The 19,429-nt window shown below is 47.5% G+C and overlaps 1 protein-coding gene across 1 annotated transcript; it reads right to left on the reverse strand.

Moving 5' to 3' along the window:
- Window positions 1–514: 514 nt before the first annotated feature.
- LOC118790896 (la-related protein 1-like) lies at window positions 515–19,429 on the reverse strand. Its single transcript, XM_036548025.1, has 19 exons — window positions 18,767–19,429; window positions 9,965–10,026; window positions 9,419–9,484; window positions 7,821–7,965; window positions 6,799–6,930; window positions 6,445–6,597; window positions 5,970–6,132; window positions 5,667–5,811; window positions 5,180–5,354; window positions 4,623–4,780; window positions 4,012–4,380; window positions 3,663–3,786; window positions 2,462–2,667; window positions 2,268–2,374; window positions 1,973–2,124; window positions 1,716–1,860; window positions 1,274–1,383; window positions 1,057–1,184; window positions 515–846 (listed from the first exon to the last, which is right to left on the reverse strand). Exons 1-19 carry the CDS (start codon window positions 19,182–19,184, stop codon window positions 649–651), a joined length of 3,156 nt encoding a protein of 1,051 aa, XP_036403918.1. The 5' UTR covers window positions 19,185–19,429; the 3' UTR covers window positions 515–648.

The following is a 19,429-nucleotide window of genomic DNA, read 5'->3' on the forward strand; positions in this document are numbered from 1 at the left end:
GTGGGTACGCATTAGCGTTGGGATGTATGTTGTGGACACACACGCATTGGCATTGCAATGTATGTTGGTGTCACGCCTGTGTTAGCGCTGGGGTGTATGTTATGGGCATGCCTGTGTTAGCTCTGGGATGTGTGTTATGGGCACGCCTGTGTTAGCACTGGGATGTATGTTGGTGTCACGCCTGTGTTAGCTCTGGGATGTGTGTTATGGGCACGCCTGTGTTAGCACTGGGATGTGTGTTATGGGCACGCCTGTGTTAGCGCTGGGATGTGTGTTATGGGCACGCCTGTGTTAGCGCTGGGGTGTATGTTATGGGCGTGTCTGTGTTAGCGCTGGGATGTGTGTTATGGGCGTGTCTGTGTTAGTGCTGGGGTGTATGTTATGGGCACGCCTGTGTTAGCACTGGGATGTGTGTTGGTGTCACGCCTGTGTTAGCGCTGGCATGTCTGTTATGGGCGTGTCTGTGTTAGCGCTGGCATGTCTGTTATGGGCGTGTCTGTGTTAGCGCTGGCATGTCTGTTATGGGCGTGTCTGTGTTAGCGCTGGCATGTCTGTTATGGGCATGTCTGCATTAGTGTTGCGACCCCCCTGTGGCTGCAGGACAGATTAAAAAGACAGTGAGGTGAGAGGTCATGAGGGTGGTGTGGGTCACTGCTGCGGTTTCTGCTCGGACGCTACGGCTCTTGGGGCTGGGATTTTGGCGTCCTCTTTCAGGAGGCCCTGCGGAGACGGGACCGAGCTGGACCCTGATTGGTTGGAGGGTCGGCCGGAGGTGTGGGACGGGTGGCGGCGGCGTCCGTCCCCAGTGGAGGGGTGTCTCTTCCGACCTCCATCCTCCATCGGCGGCTGTGAGGACGGACAGATGCACACACACCCACATGAGTACAATATGACTTACCGGGATGAAGCTACGACTGCTATATTCTACTGCAATTCAACACTGCAGTTCCACTGCAATTCAGTACTTATATAATAGTTTAGCAGCAGACTACAACAATCGAGGACTGGGAAAGGGGCGTGGCCAGAGAACACCACGATTCATCAGTTCATACTCACATCAACTCTGAAATCCTCTAGACGTTTAAAATTGCTTAAACATTCCTGCAGTTTGGGGTTGATCTCCAGGTTCTTTGCTTTGGAGTATTTAAGGAATGCCCAGAACTTCTCAAGACCGTACAGTTGGCCTGCAAAGACAAGGAGGAGAGAATAAGCACTGTCTAAGGCTGTTTGACAAGTTCAGGAAATGTCACCGGCTGACATTCAGAAATCTCACCAGCTTCAAAATCCCTCATGGTTTCCTCCTGGAAGTCTTTGAATATCTCTGGCCTGAACTTCTTCTCCAGCCCGTAGCTGTAATACCTGAAAAGGCACTCCAGCCCGTACCTGGGACACAGCAGCAAAAAAGGAGGAAACTGACACACCTTACAGCACAGTGATTAACCCATACGATCCAGTGTATGGTCTACGCTACACAGGAACACTGAAGCGTATGGGTGCAATGCATGGTACACAGCCCGCATTATTCTCACTCTCCAGCTGAGCCTGCACTCAAGAGCAAGTGCCCTTACCGCCTGCGCCAATCAGGAGCCCCCTTCAATGGAGAGATTTTAAGGCTACTACATGCGAGTACAGCTCAAACAGAGGTGCATTTACAGCCAGTGTGCGATGGCGATTCGTGCGATTCAGAGCCGACGTGTCTGGTGCTCTCGGTTCACCTGTAGCCCTCTTTCCCGTCCTCCACCGCCAGCTGCCTGAACTCCTCGTACATCTTTCTGTTGAAGTGGTCCCGCAGGAAGAAGGACCAGAAGCGGAAGAGCGTGTTCATCTCCTGCGACTGACCGATGCCCAGCCGCTTGCGTTCTGCCAGGGAGCGAAATGCTAATGTCAAACACAGTGAGGGGGAGCTGTAGGCGGCAGAAACCAGCCTATGTTACACAGCGGGACCGGGAGAGACTGTTGGCGGTAAGGTTACCGTTCAGGCAGCGGCGCCGGTACTTGTGGTACACTTGCTGGGTGAAGCCGTTGTCCTTAAGCAGCTCGTGGGACGGGTGCTGGAATTTGGGGAGGGACTGGGGCGTGTAGTTTCCCAGGGCCGGCGTGCCCTCTGAGGGGCTGGCGTTGGAACTGCAGAGGAACAGAGCAAAAACTCACCAACAAGCAGGCACGCAAGCACTCAGCATGGGTGTGTACAGTGTGGCTGTGGCGTAAGTGTAAGTATAATCGCACGCGGAGGCGGAGTGGGTGTGGTGTGTGGTGTAAGGGCGTACCTGACGGACGTGGTGCGGGACCGGTGCTCGCGGGAGTCCATCACCCAGCCCACGTGGCTCTCCATGGGAGGGTTGGCGCTGTGGCGGGTTTTCCTCTTACGCGGGGTCTGAAACACACAAGGGATGTTATGGGGCCACGCGTGCAGTCACCCTCCCGCCCGCCCGCCCCTACGCTCACGCCTCGGGCGGGTTACCTTAGCGTCGACCGGCCGCCCCTCCTTCACCACCGGGTAGAAGCGGGGCGTCTGCGTGGGGTCCTTCAGGCGCGGGGTGCGGGGGGTGCGGGGCGTCCTGGCGCTCCGGTAGGTCGGGGAGTCCGGCACGGTCGTCGGGAGGGAGCGGGCGATGGTCGTCGGCTCTGGGGCACCAAAGAGTTTATTTGCCAAGGCATCTGTGGGGACTGAGGAGAGAGAAAGAGGCCCGTAAAGCCCACAGTGCTGAAGAGCGATCCAATGCCCTCCCAGAGACACAGAGAAGGCCCCTCAAAATCACAGCCACTGAATACTGAAAACACTCCGGCACAATGCCCTCACTGGGATATCCTTTCACCAACACCGAAGAATAAAAATGAAGTCCTCTACTAAACCATATCTCAACATTCAATACAACTCTATTATCCACTCAATCTCTTCAAAATTAAAGTGAATTTTTTTTTTTTAGTTTTTTTTAGTAGGGCACTGTAGAACAACAGATGCAATTCAGATGCACACGGGCAGCAGCTATTTTTAACGCTGCAAGTCCCACAGTGCACCACGGCAGAGGAAAAACAGACTGGACGTCTGGAAACAACCCCACAGTCATCCAAGTGACTCATGGGCGCCTCACGAGGCAGGAGAAAGTGAGAGTTCCCACTGGGGAAACGAGGCCAAGTGTGTTATGTCACTGTAGGCTCCTGGTCATTGTCAGCTAATGACACAGCTCAGACTCGAACGTGTGAAGCCTACAGGGCTCAGCCTGCACACTTTAACCAGCTGATCCACTCAAGGAACTATTTCAACGGATGCACTTTGAATCTGGGCATGCACCCAAACTGAGTGTGTGTACAATTTATAAGCAGAGACACACTGTGCACAAACTAAGCCCTGGGATTCTTCAGCTCTGGGGCATCTTTGTTTTTCTTACAGAGGATGAACAGAGTAGATGGCCAACTACTGATCTGGTTCCAATGTCTCTCTACTCTGTCATAAAGCCTTTGGACAGAGGTGCATTATTATCCTCCAGCATAAAAGTGAGGATTTCTACTTTTTGTTCACCCTTCCACTGCAGACTAGTAAACTGATTAGGTAAACTGGAACAGATGAATGGACATAAGATAAGGGTCGAGAAATGCTATGGTTTGAGAAAGAAATATGGTTAACTGCTGGGAGGCAGAAGATGCAGCAGGATAGCCCTTACTCTGTTGGGGGCGGGGGGGTCCAGGGGGCACCTCCTGGTTTGGGTCGATAGGCGGCTCCGGGGTCAGGCAGTCAAACTGCTCCCGGGTGATCAGATGCACCTTCTTGAAGTTCTCAACTTCTTGCTGCAGATATGAGACACACAAGGTCTGTTTTAAACCGATCATCAGCTGTGACTACATCTAGCACCCTGGAAACCAACAATCATGTGACTGGGGGGCAGAAGAACTACCTGCATTCACGCCAAAACCTTCCCACCTCCTTCATCACTGCAGTTTCTAAATGGTAACTCTCTGGACTAAGCCCTGATGTTCTGGCAGCGAGTGGAGTGTTCAGGCTGCGGGACTCACCTTGATGGTGGCATACTCGGGTTCGTAGGTGTCCTCCCACAGGTCCTGCTCGTAGTAGTAGAGCCCGTCGTTGATGACCTTGGCCAGCTCGGCTGTCAGTTTGGAGCGCGAGGTGTGGTTGCCGGTGCGGTCGCCACCCGGGTGCTTGCGGAGGTAGGGGGGCGTCTGGGTGACGATGAGGATCTTGTTCACATCGCGGTCGTCGATCTCGCCGTCGGAATCCTCGTCCGACCAGTCGGTGAAGGTGTTTCTCCGGCCGTCGATCTGCTCCATTTCCTCGTCGAACAGGAAGTCCAGCTCCTCGGGCTCTTCCTGCTCAGCCCCGGGGGCGGGGCCTGACTGCACCGACGGCCGGGACTCCTCTGCCTTCTGCAAAAAAGGAGGGTTTGACCATCAGCACCAAGTGGGAATGGGGCTTCCACCAGTTCCATGGGTACATAGCTTTTAATCACGGTTTTAATCCCAGTTTTTGACAGCTGGATATACGACAGGTACAACATGTAGACATGAATAACTGGGAAATGGACAGAATGAGACCCTCTGCTCTTACAGACAGGATCACACTCAGCTCCTATAGACAGAACAATATGGTGTAAAAAATGGTACCTCACCTTGGGTCTGGCAGGTGATGGGCGTGGCCTCTTCTTCACCTCTATCCAGGAGTCGGAGTCCAGGTCAGGCAGGCTGGTGGACAGCCCCTTGGGCGTGGCCTTCAGGGAGCCGAGGTCCTCACCGCGGGCTGGCTCTGGGGCAGGCAGCACTGGAGACCCTGAGGCAGGGTACATTACAGCCCTGAATGAGCACTGCGATTCCCCAGGACAATGCTGTCCCTAAAAGCCTTAACCGCTGCTGCTCCACATAACCCTCACAGATCACTGATGTTCCAAAACAAATCCCATGACTGAAATGCATGAATCCCATGACTGAAGGGTGAGGGGTCTGAAGGCTGCAACTGCCTATTCTGGGATTTAGGGGACACATATTTATGTAGGTTTCAAGGGGCGAAGCCAACGCTTTACCATTTCTGATTTAACAAGTCTAATACGCCAACATGAAAGTAAGTAACGCTTACAGCTTCACTATGACGTGCCCCTGTTTGAAACAAAGTATTACTGTCTACAGCAGTGTTTTCAGGAAAACCGGATGAGAAGTGTCACGCGGGAATCACCTGTCTGGTTTTGGGAGGCCTGGCGGGGGACAAACTCAGGACAGTGGATGAGCTGCGTGAAGTCAGTGTGGGATTGATCGGGCGCAGAGAGGCCGGGGAGGGGCCACTTCTCCGGCTCCACCCTCGGACGGACCTTGAGGTCAACGCACTCCACCTCTTTGCTGTCCTTCAATGCCTGCAAAAGGGGGAGGGGCTCAATCTCATCACAAACAAATTCACACAGAAACACACTCGCTTGCTCCATTTCTGCAAAGAAATAATATTCCTAAGGAACTAGTGAATCATATGTACGGTCATCAAAAAAACCAAAACTGCTTATGTTACTGCTATTTGTCACTGTACAAATATGTTCTTATGCAAACAAAAGTTATTTGCAGTTATTAAAATGTACTGTATTAGTCAACAACTGTAATAATATTAACGATACTAATAATACTACTACTGTAACTGTTACTACTACTAATAGTAATAATTGAGCAGGCCCGACCTCCAGGATTAAGCTGAGCTCAGTGGTCAGGGCCTGGACTCGGTGGAAGCTGGCTATGAGGGTGATGGGCAGAAAGCCGGCCTGGTCCATCTTCCTGCGCAGGAAAAAGTCCCTCTCCAGGTTGTCGACGCTGAAGTAGTACTCACTGCGGACAGACAAGCACACAAACGCTCAAATGCGCAGCTCTCCTGTACCGAATGAAATAAAGCACAGGGAGCTGGGAGGACAGGTTTGTCTGTTAATTTGCGTTTCTTGATGACCTTTGAATGTGGGCCGGCCCTTGAGCGCGACAGGGGCACTCACATTTGCCTCTTGATGTAGTCCTTCAGCAGCTCCTGGTCCACGGTGTACAGCTCGCTGCTGCTCATGTGGTCGTAGTAATAGGTCACGCTGCTGTTGAACTTCTGGCTGTACAGCCCGTCCTTTCCCTCGTAGGGCTTGTACACATAGGCGTACTCAAAATGTCCTGAGCACAACGACATCTCTGCATTACACAGAATCCCCTTTATTAATAACTGAATATGTGCTGCCATGGGAGAATTAGTACATGTGACGAAGTGGTTTTAATAAAAGCACATTCTAACCTGAGGCAAACAGCAAAGACAGTATAGTTCTGGATACCGTCTGAAGCATCGCCCAAGATGTAGATTAGAGTTCATCCCAGTACACATAAGTATACAAATATACTTTTTTGCAGTAGACTGGACAGAGTAGGAGAAATTCTTCATTAAACAGACTTAATACAGAGCAAGCTGGTGTAATGATATGGAAGAGGTACCTCTGCTTCCACCCCGACCACGCCCCCGTCCTCGCCCCCTGCCCCGGCCACGCCCTCGGAATCCGCCACGGAAGGGGGTCCCCTCGCTCTTCACACTCGACACCTCGTCCTGGTCATCGCGCCACTCCCGCTCGTACTTCCCGCTGTGCCAGTCTGCAGCGCGCACACACACGCAAGCACACACACACACACACACACGCACACACACGCACACACACGCACACACACGCACACACACGCAGAAATAAACAGTCACATTCGACACAAAGCATGTTTGAACGTACAGGCTGACAGCGTGCGACTCATAGCTCAGCTGTGACCCCGCCCCGCCCCGCCCGGCCCTGGGTGACCCACCCCTCAGATCGTTCCTGGCGGAATGCGTCTTGGCGGGCTCGTTCTGTCGGGCGTTGCTCCTCGAGGCCGACCGCTCTCTGGGCCCGTCGGACGTGACCTCGATCATCAGGGGGACCCACTTGTGTTTGTTTCCTGAAACAGCGGGAGGCACAGCTCGTCAGCCAGCTCTTCCCCTTCCAGCTTAGGATTCAAAAAGATGTTGCAAACAGTCCCCTCAACACCTGCTCGGAAGTACTATTAGTGAGTCACAACAAAGCAACTCAGAAAACAGACCAACAAAAACTCTAATTCACTGCACTCATACAACTGGTTCTGTTAATGTAGCACACTCCCCTTCCACCACAGCCACATTCTCTTAGGTTCAGCTTTTCCTGGGTTCATTTCCCATTTGAGTATATTTTAAAGTTCTGTTCTACAGTAGCCTTTTCTGAACGTCCTGCTGTTCCAAAGCTGTCCTACAGGGTTCAGTGTTCCACCAGTATTCCACCCCAGGGGGAACCTGGGGAAATGACCTCGGCTAAGACTGACGTGGCCCTTATCTGCAGACCAGGGGTGGGCGAAAGCAGATTTGTGCACACAGCCGGTCAGACTCTTTCCTCTTTCTCTCTCTCCATCTCCCTCCCTCTCTCTAGTCAAACCGCCTGCTACGGCCAAAAACAAACAGTCCTCTAAAAATGTCCTGACGGACCTTCCTGTTTTCGTGGCTGGTCTCTCAGCACCACGTCCCTGGTGACCCTTGCTCGTGCTCACGAGGGGACACACGGCTCTGGGTAAAGTACAGCACTAACACATGCAAATCAGGTAACATCTCTGCACGCTCCAGCTCGGCGAATGGGCTACGAGCGAGTATGGTGCTGGGTGGAGATAGTGAAGGAAATCAGCCAGGTGCAGGCATCAGACCGAACATTAATCCCGAGAGTCCCTACTGTAAGAGACTCCTGAAGTATCTGCAATGTGACACGCACAGACGAACACAGCTGGTGATCCCCGTAAGAAGCGCTCAGCGGAGGAGCAGAACCCACCTCGCTTCTTCTGACCGTATCTCTGGGCGTCATCCTCCCTGTTCTTCTCCTCTCCAGAGTCGTCCGACTTTGTCTTCTGGTTCTCCTTGCTCTCCTCGTCCCTGATCTCCTTCGAATCCTTCTTAGCGACGGCTCTCTTGGGTGCCTGGCGCGTTCAAACAAAAGCAGAAAATGGTGAAAGGTGCCACTGAGAACTCAGAAGACAGGCGGATGAAACGAAAAAAGGTTTTTTTTGGGTGTGAAAAGTCAGGATCAAATTGAAAGCAAGTCCTAAGGACGAGTGCTTGAACACTCCAGTGAAACACAGTAAGTATACTAAATGGTAACTAAAACATGCACCACGAAAAAGATTCAAACATACATTACCACAAAAGCAACCATTTCACTATATTCTGTCAGAGGGAAAAATGCTTTGGTATAATCCGCCAATCACAGCAGGGCAATTCAGCTTGTAGCCTCACCATTTCGGCTTTCTCAACACATGACAATGCTGCCCTCATCGCTAAGCAACCTAAACCACAGCCCACAATGCTTAAACAAGACTTAGAGCCAAAACAAAGCAGAGTACAAGCAACCATTACAAACTGCCTCTTTGTGTTTTTAAAATAGCTTTTAACTAGAAGCTACAGAAAACAGTTGAAACATTTTACGAAAAACTGCCACTTCATTAGTCTAGACAGAGGTCATAGCAATGGTTTTGCACGCCTGACGTTCAGATGGGTGATGAGGGGTGGGCGAGCTGCCCCCATTTATAACAAGTATTTACAACATTATGATATATGCTATATATTACAGCATTAGACCACATATCGGCAAGGCATCAATAAATCTAATGTTATTCATAAAAAAAAAAAAACCAACACATACAGACAGTCATGGCAATCAAAGTTAGTCAAAGGTACAGACAAGGTAGTCAAAGTTCCATGGTATTTACATGACATTCTTAAATTATATAGCTTAAATTATATTTACATTTCCCCTTCTTTGTTATACATTTAATCTATAATCGTATAGACTTTTAATTAAGGCAGTTCTGGTGTCATTTTCCATCTACTGGCCAATATAATTTGCAGACATCAAGCATATTTTCGAGGTCCTATTTCTCCAACAGGATTATGTATTTTACTAATTTAAAAACAATTTACCCAAAATTGAAAAATTACCCTTTTGCTCATGGATGATGTTGCTGTAATGGTTGATCATATAAGTGAGCTAGCATCAGAAAACCCCACACTGCCATGAGCTGATACCTCTGGCTCGGCCACTCAGTGGCTTTCAAGTGCACGGGTTTTACTGACAACACAAAAGCCTAATTCAAAAGGCTCCTCTGCTGACCTACGTGACCCCCGTGCCTTGCGCAGAACATGCAGGCGCTGCCGCATTCACACGCTCACGTGCCCTCTCGGGTGCTGTGGGAGCTTCACTCCTGTGACAGCGAGGATGTGGGGAAAATGCAGCAGCGACTGAACAGAATTTTCGCACTGAAAGCGTATCTGTGCCTGTGAGAGACGCGCACCTGTGATGCAGCTGCCCCCCCCCCCCCCCCGCTCTACCTCAGCTGCCTACTGCCCGTTACCCACGACCACCCTCCCACCTACCTGCAGGTCCTTAGAGGCAATCTCTCCCGGGGTGGGCCAGCTGTTGGTGTCGACAAAGTCTCCGACCTGAGAGAGAGTTAGGAAGGACAGGATTAGGACGTCACGTTGCTGGTCACAAATGAACAACACTGGCAACCATAAACTAGTGTACTTTATCCCTTATATGTCCCCTTATACATTCCCTCTAGTATACAGGATGGCGGTCAACTGAAACTAAACTGCACAGAAGCTAAACTCACAGACGACAGGGGTTATCTTTAGCAGACTTCATGCAAATTCTCTCGCTTCCTCAGAATTATTGTACGTCTGCATACCAGGAAGCGCAGGCGCATGTTCACTTTCGTTAGTTGTACGTACATGCTCAGATAGGGGTCAACTTTGAAGTGCAGCATAGCCAGAAGGTGGTCGGTTTAACTGGTATAACTGTAACAGAGGTGTAACTGTAGTATACATGGCCAGGAAGTGGTCAGGCTAGATGTGTAACTGTAACTCATACTGGACGTGAGAGAGAGACAGACAGACAGACAGACAGACAGACAGACATACTTTCCCTCCTCTCCGTGTCCGTGGGGCTCCTGCTCTCACCACTCTGGTTGGTAGGGATGGTTCTGGAATAATAAAAAAAAAAAAAAAAAACAGAAACAAGAGGTTACAGGCTGCTGAATGTCATAATACAACAAACGCCTGACTGCATTTTCAGTTATTTCCAAGTAAAGACAATCAGCCGGGATCAACTCCCTTTGCAAACACCGCTTTCAGCGCCACACGCGGGCTCATTCTAACCGCAGTAACGTCAGCTTTAAGGTCACTCAGATGACACGCCACTGCATCTTATTAGACTCCAGCACAGAGCCGGCAGGGAAACGGATTCTTCCCAGAACACAGAGGGGTCCTGTCTCCCGGTCCGGTCTGCACGTGGCCGCTGAATGGCTGATAAAAAGGCACGGGGACAGGAGCAGAGTTCACAGAGCCGCGCCGTGAGCACACGGGGCAGGCGCAGACACACGCTCCCGCAGTGGGCGTGTCGGAGCTGGCCACGCACGCAGCGAAAGGTCACACCGGGAGAGCCATTCCGACGAAAACGGCGAAGTCAGTTTTACCTCCATTCCTGCTCACATTTAGCGTCCGGAGCGAGACACAACTTCTTTGTGTCTATGACAAACAGACACAGTTCCTTTATCTGATTACGATGTAAAAATACTTCGCATTCTTGAGGCCAACACTCTACACAGGGTTTCTCAAATAGTGGGATAATGTCGGGCCTTCGTGGCACACTCCCATAAACCACACAGAAAGCTGGAGGAGAAGCACAGCCGATGAGCCCGAGTTCATCTAATCAAATTTTCAAACCCGGCTAGTAGGATTAAAAATTGAATAATTCTGTATGAAATAAAAAAAAGGACATCTTTTTGGTTTTAGCATTTCCAGAGATGTCTGACTCTGTGTAAAGCTCACTGTCATCCTTGTTTGACAGCCACACAGGCCTATCATTTTCAGAGGGAGCACTGATTTAAAAACAACAAATGTTGCTTTTAAGTCACATGGAAGTGTTAGTGTCAGCAGAGGACATGTCTGTCTAGCAACCTAACCTAAGAGAAGGCAGCTCTCCACCCACTCTCCAACCAAAAAAACTGAAACAAATATTTCCCTTTTTAGGACATGAGCACCTTAGTTATCTATGTTGAGTTGCTTTTGTAGATCTGTCATTAAATCTGCTAATCCTAAATGACATGCTAAATGTATATCATTCATTCAGAGTTTCAGCCTGGTAGAAAAACTGCGAACAAATCTCCCCTTGCAAGCTAGCACATTCACTTTGGTTGTGCCAGTGCTAGATAAATGCCTTCAGTTTTTACAGTATGCTGGCTACTTAGCTAAGGTTATGTAACCGGCAAGCTAGAAGGTGCAAGCGAAAATGCACACAGACCACAAGTGCCTTGTTACTCACAGCTGTCACCCCACCGCACACCAGTTTGTTAAGCTCCTTGCGGTGCTTCAACCTCAAGAACCATCAGCAAGTTATTAGTGTGTGCAACAAACGCAACTCAAAGCGTTCAGGAAAAATCCTCACTCAGCAGAGACACCTCAGAATCCATCCACAAATGCTGACAGCATTCAATACCGGAATAAGCAAAGCTTAATGCCCGTGTTCCTAAAAACTATGAGAGCATTAGCATGGAAACCATCCATTGGACTGTTAATGACGTTTCAGAGAGATCTGTTCTGGTGGCTTTTCCTTTGCTCCTGATTACATATACAGACCCATTTCAAAGTTTACAAACATTGTACATGTGCCCAGCATTCTCAGCGTTCTGGACCCAATACACCCCCTCCAGTTTCAATGGTATGCAAGGGTAAGCACAGGCAAAAAAGCAAACAGTGGGGTTGTGATAACCTTCATATCTAAATTTACTTAAAGAAAAGTCAACTGGCCACGGTGCACACGGTGTTTCACAGCATACATTAACAGCAAATCTAGACTTGCCAGCCGCAACATTGCTAGACAGCCGTAGATGAGGGAGAAACACTTTCTTACCATCATGATTAGCTCGCCAACAAGTCAACCAAATGCTAACCCCATATATTAATACATTATGACGCGACTCCTGTCTGTCCTTTGCATGTACGCCGCTGTACGTGCGAGACGTAGCTGTCCTAAAGCAAAGTAATGAAAGCTGATCTCTGCTAATCTGAGCAAGCCGTTTGATAATGTGTTGAGCTAAGAGGGATCTGCCGGCAAACAGTGTGAACAGATGGCTCTCTCTGTAAATATTATTAGGCACTGCCTCGTTGGGCGGCAGGTCGCGCCTGTGCTCGCTTTAAGGTGACCACACAAACGCCCGACAGGACAGCTCTGATAAAAACGCTAGTCTCAAACAATGCTAGAGGAGCAAGTCACACTTAGTGGCTCTCTCCGAACAACAAAAAGATCTAGTCTCTACACGATCAGTGCAACAAACGTAGAAACAGGAATGCTTCTGCATAGCTGAATACTGAAACATTCAACCATGAAATCACTTGGGGGAAAAAAAAACTGAAATTCCTAAATTCTGTATCATTTACTTATCTGCATAGCAGACAGCCTTATCCAAGGCGGCCTGCATTGCTTACGTTTTACATTTGTCTGCGTCTGCTGCTAAACAGCCACCAAAGCCCCGAGGCAACGCCGTACGATTCATTAATATTGATTTCCTGGCTTGAAGGTGGGACTGAACGCAAACCGTTTCTGGTGAGTCATCATTCCTTATACAGACACAGTGGAAGACTAATACAGTACAGCAACAACGTGGAGTCTGATTTGAATGGTAACTTCAGGGAGTACAATATAAGCATAACTGAATATCAAAGAGCTCACAATGCACATCTCTAATAAAAGCATGGACACAAGCTAATATTCAGTCACAGAGACACCATGCATCAAGGCCAGCCGAGGAGAGGTGTGCTCTGACATTCAATCAGGAAATGCACACTAACCGGCTCTTAAATGTAATTAGTGACTGCTGAAATTTACAGACAACGAACCGTGGAAAGAACAACACCCCCTCATTTACTCTTTGATATATCATGAGACTGTACGGAGTCGAGGAAGAGTCTGAAAACTAAAATTGTAGGTTTACTGAGAGGATAAAAGCCTGCTGCAACTGTGAGTAAAGGCTTCAGGGCAGCGAATAAAGTTTTTCTGGCCAGTTAGTTGCTGCGACCTGGTGGGCGATGTGCTGAATACTGTCCTGTAGGGTGCATTCCTGTCAGCTCAAGCCTGACTGAAACTGATCTATGGTGAACAGTGTTAACATAGTTCCCCCAGAGCAGCTGTTCTGAGTAAAGATATGCTTCCTCTTATGGCAAATGTGTCATCACATTATAAACATACAGAAATACTGAGCAAAACCACAGCAAGGATGAATAGGATGATTATTTTCAAGACAATTTCCCTGCACTCCTCACTTACAAGATGATGGGCTGGATATTGTAATTACCATTCACTTATAGCCATTAAATATATATTTATGTTTTACTCGGCAAATGCAGCAGCATAATGTATCAAATCACAAACATATAGGCATCAGCAAAATTCGTTTTTACAGTCTTTTGAGTGGACAATAAAAAAATGTTGCTTTCACATACAGTAATGATAGTAAGTTTTTATGCTTCAAAAAGAATGCCAGAAACACTTTTCACTATGAGTTTCTTGTGCACGTAAATGTGATATTTCCTGATTTAACTGAGAGACATCACTTAATATGGCACCATCTCACCGGTGGCAGTCTGAAGCAGACAGGTGCACATTTTTAGGAGCGTCTCAAACCAGTTACAATCAGTCCAATTTGGGTCCGATTGATCTCACTTCCAGATAAAAGTAGCAAAACTGAGCCACAGGGTGTTGTACCAAAAGCCAACTAAAAATAAAAATGAGTCTGAATCCCACTGTGGCCAATGAAACTCCTGAGTGAAAACCAGCTATTACCTGCGTGAACGGCTTATATTTAGGGAGGTGATCCCCAGACAAGAGCTCCTTTGGCATACTCCCTGGTAACAGACATGTCTCACAACACTACAACAAAGAAGATTTATGGGCTCCATCAGTTCTGCCCTGTGACTCAACAAAATGTGAGAGCTCTGTCACGGTGTAACTCCATCCACCTGTGACCGCAATGCAACTGCTCCTGTACCTGTGACCTCAACAATACCACTTCTCCACCTCTGACCGCAGCACAGCTAATCTTACACTTGTGACTACAGCATAGATCCACCTTTTACATGCCAATACCAATCTAACTTTGAACGCACCATGACTAATACAACGCTTCACCATTAGGTGAGGTACAATGTCCTGAGATGGTGTGGTGCTTCTTCCAAACCAGTGGGGGAAAAAAAGAAACCCTGAGGATATAGGAACTGTAAACAAGCAAGCTACCACCTCCTGCTCCAGGCCACATCACTGTACCAAAACCTCTTCAAGTAAATCCCCTGATAGCTTCCCATAAATCTGCCCTTATGTCGCAACTTAATAATGGCATTTTATAAATCATATTTATAAAATGCCAGATCTTTTCTGTATGTAAACTGAAGTAGTTCTGCAAATGTGGCTCACATTCCCTTATCACACAGTCTAGACACTTGTTGCTTCATTATAAATACCAATCTGCATGCTACCAAAACAAATGAGGCCAAATGTTTTCAGGCTAAACGTTTTGTAGATTTTTTTTTGCCAGTAATAAGTAAACTGTTGGCAACATCAAACTGTCTCGCTTTTTGATTAGGAGAATGGTGTTATAAGGATTTCACTGTCTGATTGGAATGCATGCTTTGGCCTGCGTTCCAACAGAATACATCCAGTATCCTCAAACAAATCGTTCAAGACCTCTATTTTCGTGTCATAACTGCTGATTGGAAGATAAATTAAGACAGACTCACAGATGCATTTTTGGGGCTGTGTTTTCAGATGATCTTACCTGATGACTGCAAAGCTCAACTTTTGAAGCTCAGCACCTTCCTTGCACTGAGACCCACAGACACAGGTTTGGATTCATCAATCATTCTATTACACTGCGTAATCACTGGTGGGCCAAGTCACCAGACATGAGGCTGAAGACGCACTTCTGGCAAATGAGGCTAACACCTATGCAGTGTCATAGCACGGGAGAACATAACGAGCAGGTGAGACTCAATCATATTAAATTCAAAGCACCACACAGATACATCCTTTTCATTAGAGACACAAACCTGTGAGCGGATGGCCCCAGCTGACATGAGTCCTTCTTAGGAGAGGAGGGGCAGTTTGCTTTGGAGGGACAGATGTCTGTTACTACATTTCTACCCCACCTCTCTTCTGGTGGTTAACAACTTGCAGCAAGTGCAACTGCTTGATGGAGTAAAAAAAAAAAACAAAACTAACATCTGCTCACTTACTAGCTGCTAGCTAGGTTTGTGGGAAAATGGTGCGAACTGACAGATTTTAATATCCTCCTGCCTAGTTTTGTCTGTTAAGATGGAAAATTATTAGTTGTTTCATCCTGTGTGTGGTATTTTTCATTCACATACAGCTAGCTTACCTGTATGCATAAAACAGCTGGTGCAAATGAACTAATTAGCAAATTAGATAACTTAACTTCACTGAAGTTATCTCGTAGTTTAAAATTGTACATCTATTTTGTCTGACGCTCTTACCCAGATTGACTTACAAGAAGTGCATTAAATAGGATTAGGTATCTGTGCAGCTAATAATTAGTGCCATCTTTGAATTTTAGTGCCATTGCAGGAAAGGGTTTCACAATTGGAGTGAGTAGGGCATACAGCCTTAAACTATTATCACTAATTTCCACCTACTGACATTTCAATATGGCCGAACTTTTAAGACAAATGTAAGAATGCAAGAAATGGTTAATGGGGGGATGAAGAGGCAGAAACACCACAGAGGTTATGCTTTTTTCTTGCAGCTCTATGGTATGACCCCTCCTATGGGGGCTGTCCTAAATTTTCATTGTACACAACTATGATCCACTTCCTGTAGCAGCAACAAGCAGATGCACTACATAACTGCTATTACCAGTACTACCAACATACTCTTCATAACCAATGACTTTCATCTGCATTTGAATACCTGGCAAATGATACCGCAGAATCCATACTCTGAATATGCATGCAAGCAGGGAAAACTAACTCTGCACAAAAGAATGCATTACTTATACAGAGAGAAAACAAATATATAGTGACAGTACTTGGTAAAAAAAAAATGTTAACCGTTAACTGTTAACAGCCATTACATATTCCAATGTTTAAACATTCCTCATGTTTACAGCTGTTGTACCCAGTTAAACCTCACCATTAAAAGTAACTGCATTAACAATTCATTTGAACTTGCTGGTACTTGCAAAAATATCAAACCTTTATGGTCAATGAATCAAAACTGGATCCTGTAAATGTTAACAGTATGCATAAGGGACCACAGTTGTGTCTGTCCAAACAGTGACCGCAGAGAACCATCCTGTTCCTGTAACTCCAGTCCTGAAGACCTAGTGGAAGGATCTTTGGTGATCAGATATTATGTAAACCATTGGGCATTTACTGTAAAATCCTGCAAGTATGGTAGTTCAAGAAGACAGCTTCAACACAACCACACAATACAGCAAATAACCTCTGAAGGACAGTGTTACATGAGCCTGTCCATGTTACCCACTCAATTTCACAAAGACACATTAAGTCATGGTTCTTCCCAGGTTCAGAGCTGACAGCTGGCATTCTCACCAGTATTTCACCACACAGTGGCCTTGAATAATTGAGACATCATAGTGGATTACCGGCAGACAAGATGACCAAGCTGCCCATGTGAGGAGTACCATGCCTCCCTCCTTACCATCAGAAAGGCCTTTCTAACATCAAATGCCCACACCTTCCTCAGTGTACCTGTACTGCACTTATTTTTCCTCAATTTCAGCATTTCATACCCTGAATTTACCCGTGCCTTGTTATTCCACCTTTGCACTTGATGACCTAAACTCTGAACAGCCTCCCTCTCTAGAGTCAACACTTTATCTCACTCTGCAAACATGAATGTTTACTTATTTCTTGCTAATGTAAAAAATACTGTTTAAAAAACTTCCCGTCAGACTAAATACTTAATGAATGAAACATGTAGCTAAATATCTGCCACGTACAAAACGTCATTTTTAATTTAACGATGTGCATTACTGATGTACTCTGACTGACCGTTTCCAGTAAAAGCTGACCACAGCAACAGCCGACACAGAAATCTGTCTAAACTTGCAGTCCTAACAGAACAATCCAGGGAGGAATAACACTCTCTGTCGAGTCTGCACTTACTTTTACAGCCCGGATTTTGGTGCCTTAAACAGAAATCCCTGCATCACCCCCCACCTCTCCGTTTTGTTTACTGCAGAACTGAGTTAGCAGATGCACAACACGCTTGTTATCCATCTCCGACGGATAGATGGCCAGTTAACGTCAATCGGCTAACTAACATATGTCATAACTTATAGTGGGCAATAATATATTGTAGATCTGTAAAATAGCCTTTGCTACAAAAATAAAGGGGGAAACGGACGTGGACTGACTTTAAAGACCAAAGCCGTGAACAACCGTAGGTGAGAAATAGTTACAGCTACCATATAAAACCCTCTTGCTGACTCATAATGACTACGTTACCAGACGTATTGAACTGAGAGCGTCCAGGGACATTACGCGGCATTACAATGAAAAACAGTCTGTAGCGTTAGGTAACCACTTAGCAACATGCATACAGATCCTAATACCGATGACAGCGGAAAATACAAGAATCACAACGCGTTTTGCCATCTTGCTGGCCAACAAGTCTATGCAATGCATCCCCCTAGCTAGTTAGTTAGCTAATAGCTAGCAACCTGGAAAACTAATTGGAATCTGTATATTGGCTAAGGTAAGGGAAAGCTACCTGTACTAACAATAATGCAGTCAAAAGACAATGTTTATCACTAAACACCGTTATCCGACTAACTTTGTGAGTGAGGGAACAGGAGGTATGTCAACGTACACGTACATGCATGTTATGTACTGTACATTGACAAATATACCAAAACCCTTGCGTTCATTCGGCGTTTTGGCCTGCCAAATAGCCAGATTATCTAATCCAGCGTTGTCAGTGTCCAAGCAGCACACCTTGCCGGGTGACTTTCATCAACGCTCCAAAGAAGGAAGCCAGCCTCCTACTGATGAAGTAACCGGCCATTCCCTTTCACGGGCTGAACACGTGTAGCTAGCTAAGCAGCACGGTCGTTTTGACATGCCGTGGCTGTAGCTAAAGCTGCTTACTGGATAAAATGGCGAGAGAAACAATGAAATACAGCAGCTTGCTACATATGCTACCCCGAGCTAACTAGTCATAAGGCTAGTCTAGCTAGGTGTAACGCTGACTGCTCGTCTCGATCTGAGTAGTCAACCAACAAGCTACTAGTTTTGGGGCCTAGTCTTAGCTACCTACCACCACTTCCAGTCACGTTAGGTCGCTGCCAAATCAGACATTAGGTAGTTGCTTAGGGAAGCAACCCAATGAATTAGCTGGACGCTTTAGCTGGATTTCATGAAGCAGCGAAGCTGTCTTCGAGCATGGCAAGAACAGATGGCATGTTCTAGACAGCTTAAAACTGACAAGCCAGACTGGCTTCCACTCCCAGTACTGTCAACTCCCAGCCCATTAGCTAGCTAGCAAGCCAACCCACCCCACTGTTGCTACCAGTTCTTGCCGGTAGCGAAGAGCAACAAAATGGACAGCAAGCAAACAAACTTGTCTAAACGCTCTAATGCCGCAGCTAGTTAGCCGCCCGACTCGCTAGAAAAAGGTAGTTAGCTACACACCATTAGGATGAGGTCCGTTCACACTGACCACGGTCACAGCATTCATTTTCTTAGTCCATGGGTTCACCTTCGGAGGGGGCGCCACGGCCAACTCTTTCTTGCCGCATTTTGCGCTTTCGTCCGCCTGATTGTCCGTTTCTGCGTGGTGAGAGGGCTTTCCGTGCGGAGCGCTTTCCTCTTTCACGCTCTCCTTTGCGTGGCCGCTGCTCCCGTCTTTTACCTGCCGTCTGCGCCGCTCCTCGGAAAGCGGCTCGCCTCCTTCCAGAAGTCTGCCGCCGTCTGCAGCAGCAGCAGCAGCGGTCTGCTTCGCCCCTTTCTCCGAGCGTTCCTCCCCGTGCTTCTCAGCGCTTGCACTCCCAGGCTCCTCCGGCTTCGTTAGAGGACTGTTGGGTAAGAGAGTGTCCACCTGAGTGGCCATGTCCCCTTCTCCCCCCTCCGTCTATTCCCGAGCCAGGCGAGCTGACGTTCGCTAGACTAACTAACGTTACTCCCAATTTCGTCTTCAGCTTCAGAACAAAAAAAATATATGTTGTACTCCGCAAATGAGAACAGTCTGTCCCCTTTCGTCCACTCCAAAACCTGGTCCAAATTCGCCTCGATCACGGGCAATTAACACATTTATCTTAAAGGGAATCGCCGACCACCTCTTGAAATCGACAGCGA

The sequence above is a fragment of the Megalops cyprinoides genome, chromosome 16 (assembly GCF_013368585.1).
Source record: "Megalops cyprinoides isolate fMegCyp1 chromosome 16, fMegCyp1.pri, whole genome shotgun sequence".
NCBI classification, from domain to species: domain Eukaryota; kingdom Metazoa; phylum Chordata; class Actinopteri; order Elopiformes; family Megalopidae; genus Megalops; species Megalops cyprinoides.

What these genes read in the sequence shown, in the direction of transcription:
- LOC118790896 (XM_036548025.1), bottom strand. Translation starts at nt 19,184, where the DNA reads ATGGCCACTCAGGTGGACACTCTCTTACCCAACAGTCCTCTAACGAAG. An exon ending in TGGTCGGGGTGGAAGCAGAG is followed by an intron (nt 6,133 to 6,444) that starts GTACCTCTTCCA and finishes CGTTGTGCTCAG; the next exon opens with GACATTTTGAGTACGCCTAT. An exon ending in GACTACATCAAGAGGCAAAT is followed by an intron (nt 5,812 to 5,969) that starts GTGAGTGCCCCT and finishes GTCTGTCCGCAG; the next exon opens with TGAGTACTACTTCAGCGTCG.